The sequence below is a fragment of the Dryobates pubescens genome, chromosome 4, assembly GCF_014839835.1.
Source record: "Dryobates pubescens isolate bDryPub1 chromosome 4, bDryPub1.pri, whole genome shotgun sequence".
Classification (NCBI taxonomy): domain Eukaryota; kingdom Metazoa; phylum Chordata; class Aves; order Piciformes; family Picidae; genus Dryobates; species Dryobates pubescens.
In genome coordinates this window covers 42,683,328-42,690,143 of record NC_071615.1, presented here as the reverse complement: position 1 = coordinate 42,690,143, position 6,816 = coordinate 42,683,328, and the positions used below count along the sequence as shown (strand labels likewise).

At 41.1% G+C, this 6,816-nt stretch overlaps 1 protein-coding gene across 2 annotated transcripts in view; it reads left to right on the top strand.

The window, feature by feature from the left end:
• Positions 1 to 5,487: 5,487 nt before the first annotated feature.
• OSBPL3 (oxysterol binding protein like 3) overlaps positions 5,488 to 6,816 on the top strand; it is a 46,519-nt gene continuing 45,190 nt past the window's right edge. For both annotated transcript variants that reach the window (XM_009908699.2, XM_009908697.2), the window contains exon 1: positions 5,488 to 5,727. In XM_009908699.2, coding sequence (XP_009907001.1) covers positions 5,635 to 5,727 — 93 coding nt within the window. In that variant the 5' untranslated portion in view covers positions 5,488 to 5,634. The remainder of the gene's footprint in view (positions 5,728 to 6,816) is intronic.

Here is a 6,816-nt window from a genome sequence, read left to right as displayed (position 1 = left end):
GAGAAGAGATGGCTTAGGGGAGACCTCATAACCATATACAAGTACATAAAGGGCTGCTATCATGAGGAGGGAGACTCCCTTTTTACAAGGAGTCACAAGGGGTAATGAGCACAAGTTGCTACTGGGGAGATTTGGACTGGGTGCCAGAAAACATTTTTTTCACTATTCTATTAGACATGGGAATAAACTCCCAAGGGAGGTAGTGGATTTCCCTACATCAGACAATTCTAAGGCCCAGCTTGACAGAGTGCTGGGCCAGCTCATTTAAACTATACTCTTATCCTGGAAAGGTTGGACTAGATGATTCTTGAGTCTCTTCCAACCTGGTCTTCTATGAATCTGTCTGTGGTTTGTCTAGCTTTTTGCCTTTTCCACAGTGTGTTTCTCTTCATTAGACAGGGGAGTTTGGTTTGAACTACATTTTTTTTCTCTCTTTTGGGTCACTGAAATAGCATTACTTAGTTACTGCAATAGCCTCGTTAAGGAGGTAGGCTAGATGGAACTGTTTCTTTGCATCACAGACTACTTTGGAGAATAGTATGTGTCTGTGACTAATGAAGGCAGTCTGCTCAAAAGAGGTTGTGAATTGGATGATGTGAAGAGACAGCACCTACCTGCTGTGTGGTGGGTTGAAGCTTCCCCCCAACATTAACTTTGCCAAAACAACTCAGTTAGAAGCAAATGAAGCTGTGTTCACAAGCAAAAACTACACTCTACAATGGAATGCAATGAATATGTACGAATTACACAGTATTTACAATATTATACAGATATTTACAGTTAATAAACAGCACAAGGATCCCCCTGGCTAAGGACCAGGGGAAGCTACTAGCTTCTCCCTCCCTGTACAAAAGGGACAAGAGAAAGGAGCAGAGAAGTTAGACTTAGCCAAGGCCAGCCAAAAGCACATTCTCTCCCAAGCAAAGCAAAACCAGCCAGAGATCAGAAGAGAAAAGAAAAAGGAAGAATTGTTATGGTACAGCTCATCTTATTCTAGGTATTTACCCAGTGAATTTGTTTGGAATAGTCTTTTGTTGTCCTTTTTACAGCCAATAGTGATTTATTTATATTTTTCTACCTTTCTGCTTAAAATCTGTAGCAAAATTTTAAAGGCACAGCCTAAAACCACCACATGCTGGAAGATAGTTCTGAACTACCTCTGTCATTATTAGCCTCCCTAAGCTGTTTGAACTTTTGCTTTCAGATGCAGTTTTAAGAGCTCTAGTTGCTTTAAACTATTTCTGGTTTGTTTCTGCAGGTTCTCTTCTGTAAGCAGGACAATGTTTGCGTGGTTTTGCTTTCAACAGTATGAATCTTATGGTACTTCAGGAACAGCAAATACCTGCCTGGAAAAGACATCTCCAATAGTTGCATGTGGCATATTTGTAGTCTGTAAATAATTCTTTCTTCTGTTGAGCCAGATGAGACACTGGTATAGGTTAAAGCTGACAACTTGAAGAGGAAGCCATGAAAGCAATACTTGGGGGAGGCGTGAGTGAACGCAATTTAACAATAGCTGCGGAGCGAAGGTTTCAGCACAGATTTAATTCTGTCAAAGTCACTCAGTGTTGCTTGCAGCTCTGATTTGGATGGCTCAGTCCCGTTCCTGCTGTGCCCACATGACTCTCATCAGGCTTTCTGCTGTTCCTATTCTCTACCCACAAAACCGTAATTGACTACAGTTATAGAACGAGATGCGCGCTTCCAGTTTTGCTGCTCTCTCTGCAGTGTTCTTTCGCTGCTGAATCAGCTCTGAAGCAGCTGTTAAAACTTTGTTTTCCTTCCAAAGCCATAACAAAAAGAATTGCATAATGTTGATGACTTGTTTTGTTTTTTTTTTTAACTGCAGCTTCCAGTGTGAATTTTTTGTTTTGGTTGGTCGGTTTTTTTCCTTCTGAATTTCTGTCTTTGTGCTTTTGAGAGACGTGGACAAAGTCAGATTTTGCTGTAAGTTTGTTGCTTGGAGGGTTGGCAGAGGAGAATTGTGATGCTGAGAGTTTGCTTTGAACTCATGCAATTTTAAAGGTTTGGAGGACTGCTCTGGATGGTACTTTTTAATGGGGGGAAAAAAAGGTTTTCCTGTTGTACATATCGTGTTTAGATTTAATTGATGCAGAATGATAAGGCTTTTAGTAACACATAAGCCAGAGATAAGTGCTTTTCATGGGTTTGGTGGGTAGTAGCTATAAATAATATTTGCTACTCATGTTTTCTTAATTCTTTAAAATGCACCTGGCGAGGTCATTTGTGAAAGCACTCTTGGCCTACTTTTGCAGCTGTTGACTTGATAGTGAAGAAGTAGGCCAATACTTAGCACCTGCGAAAAAACCCTGTCCTGGATTTATTTGGATCTGCCTCAGCCTCACACCTCTATTTGTCTTTTTAAGTAGACCAGAGTAGTGGCACTGTGTGCTCCAGAAGAAAGGTGGGAAAAACCACAGCTTCGAGGCCGTCCTGTGGCATGGGGAGGAGCAGAACGTATGGAACCTGAAGCAAATTGATCTTGATGACCTCAAAACATCAATTTTAGCTGCAATCTTAGCTTGGTTAGCATTACAATGATTTTTTAGGCCTGCCTTAAAGTTGTAGTTGCTCTTATACCTAGTAACCTTAAGTTCCACAGGTAGTCTAAAATATCAGTCACCCTAGAGGGGCCTTGTCACTGCTGCTGACAGCCAGAACATGAGACTCAGCTTGAAATGTAGGAGCTGTATTCTTCCACCTTCTTGAAATAATAAGTGGATTATTGTTGAAGGGCAACCACAGATGAGTTTGGGCCATGTTCATTATTCACATATACTTTCATGTTCAGGTCTGGAATATTCAAGGAAATAAGTTAAATTACTAGGAAACACCAAAACCCAGTAATAATAAACCACTTCGGGCAGAAGGCACATTTCACTCCTACCTCCTTCAGGGATGGTAACAGAAGCCTTTTGTTCATCCCATTTAGTGAATTTGAAGCAATAAGGGAAAATGCAAAAGCCCAATTCTGGAAGCAGTACTGTGTCCAGTTCTGGGCCCTTCAGTTTAGGAAGGATGTTGACTTGCTGGAACGAGTCCAGAGAAGGGCAACAAAGTTGGTGAGGGGTTTGGAACACAGCCCTATGAGGAGAGGCTGAGGGAGCTGGGGTTGCTTAGCCTGGAGAAGAGGAGACTCAGGGGTGACCTTATTACTCTCTACAACTACCTGAAGGGAGGTTGTAGACAGGCAGATGTTGGTCTCTTCTCCCAGGCAGCCAGTACCAGAACAAGAGGACACAGTCTCAGGCTGTGCCAGGGGAGGGTTAGGTTGGATGTTAGGAAGAAGTTCTATACAGAGAGAGTGATTGCCCATTGGAATGGGCTGCCAGGGGAGGTGGTGGAGTCACCATCATTGAAGGTGTTCAGGAGGAGACTTGATGGGGTGCTTGGTGCCATGGGTTAGTTGTTTAGGTGGGTTGGATTGGTTGATGGGTTGGACACGATGATCTTGAAAGTCTCTTCCAACATGGTTTATTCTATGTAAAATACTTTAGGACCTCTCTGTCTGTTATCTGAGCAAGCAGTGCGCTAAAAAAAATAGTAAAGCACTTGCTGCACAGTGCTTTTCAAGTGTGAATCTGTACAATGAGTTTGCAGGAAGCATGTTTCCATCCCTACTGTGAATATTTGACCTCTGCTTGTTAATAGAGATGTTATCAAATGCTTTCACCAAATACATCTTGAAACTAAGAAAGGTACACTTCATACTTGCTCTTAAAAACCTTCATGGAGAGAGCTAAATATAGATGTGTTAGAAGTGCTAATTCTTAATGAATTGACATATAAATTTATCTTCTGGATAGGAAGTGACTATACCTTCTACAAAGCCCACTACTGCTAATCTCAACAGTAATTTCAGTCTAAAACTCACGTGCTAGGCCCAGTTCAGACCTTGCTATCACATTGCTGTGCTGTTCTGATTTTCTTCAGCTCCTGCATTGTTCTTTCTCACCTTGTACCTGTCTGATGGTTTCCAGAAATAATTGCCAAGCTGACTCACTGTTGAAAGAGCCTCAGCAGAGCTCACTTTCTCACTTGACATTGGAATACTGGGGCTGTTTCATTACTTTTGCTGAGCACAGATCTTCTCGGGGGGTAACTGAATATTTCTGACTAGGTGAGGTATACGCCATGAAAAGAAACCTTGTTTCAGGTGGAAAGAGGGCATGTTAGTTGAAATGTTGCAGAAAACTATAATGCTAAAGAGGTGCTGTGGATTGGAAAAGGTCTCCATTCAGAAGTTGGATGCTTCAGGCTCTAGTAGAGAGAGGTTTTCTGTATTATCTTAAACATTCCACTTAGTTTATTTGTGTGGGTTTTGGTTGGTGGTTTGTTTTTAATGGGGTTGGTTTGTTTGTGGTGTGTGTGGTTTTGTGGGGGGAAAAAAAAAAGTCATAAATTGTGTTTTATAGGGATCTGAAAATGCTGCTTCTCCCAGAGCTTTTAAGCCTCTTCAAGTGAAAATGAATGGCAAACTTCAACAGCCAGTGATCCCATTTCAGGGCTGTTATGACAGTGCAAGTGAGGGGATTGTGAAGTAGTGCCTCCCCTTTCTGGCAATGGAATTTTCCTTCTCTCTGTCGAAACTTCTTTACTTTCCTCAGAGGCGGTCCTTCCCCTCCTCTTAACGTGCACATTCCTTTCCCGAGGCAATAAACTCTGAAATGACACACAGCTTATAAAACTGCCACCACCACCACTCCAAGTTTTGGAAAGCACCATCCTTTTGTTGTGTCCTCTGTGTGGTTGTAATAAATAAATAAATAAATAAATGCAGTTACCATGACGACTCTTGCCCACACTGGAAAGCCGTCACTGGGAGTTCCTGGCATGGCTTTTATTTGCATATGCTGCAAACAGAACTGTTATTAAACAGACTGTTAATTATTCTTCCAGTAACTGACTGAGGCAACTGATGGTGACAAGAGTTACAACTTTCTGATTGCAGGTAAAAGTGGCTGCGCACAGCTGTAGGCAGCTGAGTTTGCATGCTCACTATTTTTATGTACTGCTCTTTTCATTCTATAGATGTCTGTAGGTATTTTTCTTTCCCTTACAACCTGAAGCCATGCTTAATTCGCTGTCCTTTTTGTGAGGCATTTTATTCAATGCTTGCTTCTCATTTTGAGGCTATTTGGGGTCTATTTGATATAGGCATTTATTATACTCTGTGTATGGGTTTAAAAAATAACAACAAAAAAAAACCCCAACCAAGTGAATTAAAAGATGCACTTTGTCCTCTGAATAAATAGTGGCAATTAAAGCGCATATTTAGGATCCCAAATTCATGTTGTTCCTGTTCAAGGCTTGAAAAACTAAAGTGAGTGATTAATTTGTAATGATGTACAGTAATGCAGTGAGTTGTATTACCAAAGGCTTTATTAGGATTCATTCTGCAGGATGGCACTAAGAGACATCATCTCATAACTTGGCTTTTTTGTTTTTCTCTTTTCTCTTAGGAATCTCCATGGGATGCAAATCATGCCACTGGACTGCCTTTGGGTGAAGGACGAGTTCTGCACTTCTCTCAGCAGTCTTCCAACACATTTTCTTAATTACTCTGTAATGGTGTTCTAAAGTAAGCTTATGTGAAACAAATGGTTTGGCATCATGAGTGAAGAAAAAAGCTTTGGTGTGTCGCAGAAAATGCTGTCTCCTTCAAGAAGTACAAGCAGCTGCTCCTCCAAGCAGGGAAGTCGACAGGTAATGCAAACTTTTTTTAACCAAACTGAAAGCATTACGAGGAGAGGCAGTTACATTTGCCCTTGCATATCAGCAGATCTCTTAGATTCTGTTTTCCTGTTGCTTTTTTTCATTGAATCATTTCTTTGTTCGCCTTAATCTCTCATTTTCTGTTGGTAGCAGCATCTTGGTTTGAGTCAAATGCAGTAAACACATTACTGAATATCAGGTAATTGTAAAACTGGACTGTTAAAAGTGAATTTAAGTTTTTGATCACCTTGTATACATGGAGTCTTAATAGTAAAACATTGCTGCTGTAGCATCTTGGTCTCAGTGGATTGACCCTGAAATCCCAAATTTTCCCGGTGAGACACCACCTACGTGGTACATTATTGTATAACTGCTCTGCTTATTTCAGGTATCCAGGGGAAGGTATATGTGCATGTGTGAAAGAGATCCCATTTTTCTGAAACTTGCCATAGATCCTCTTTGCCAATGCAAAAGTGCCTGTGAAAGCCTGTGTGTGCTGGTTGTTGCTGTAGGACCGGCGTTGCGAAAAATAAACATCTGTGTAGCATGTATATGGGTGCACAACACCAAGGATGCTTTGTTTTCTGCAGAGGTGCTGCTGTTCTTTAAATCTTACAGTTTTAAAAGACACATCTGCAAGTCTTTGTACCTGATGAGTGAGACTGCTGACCGTGGCTTTTGTTTGTAGGCAAGAAATATTGGCCTGTAGCCACACCGAGAATTTAAGGTTAAGCCAACTCAGTCCATGCTTGCCAAATCAAAAGCAATATTCTCGTGATAAACTTTTATTCCTACAAATGATGGCTTACTGGAGTTCTTGAAGTGGCATCAGGTTGAAATTTTAATTGGAATTGAGCATTGAACATCCCAATCCCCCAAAAGCTTTGGAGACCTCAGCTGTGTTTTGAAATAGCACCTGCTTTTCTAGGGCTTCTGGCCCCGTACCTACAATTTGCAAGGCAGACAAATCTCTGAACAATTTATGATTTTTAAAGAGCTGAGCTTGTAAGAAATGCTGTGCATTTCCAATGTACTTAGCCAAGAAATCCTTGCTTTAAGTGTTCCTTGTTATTTTCCTGC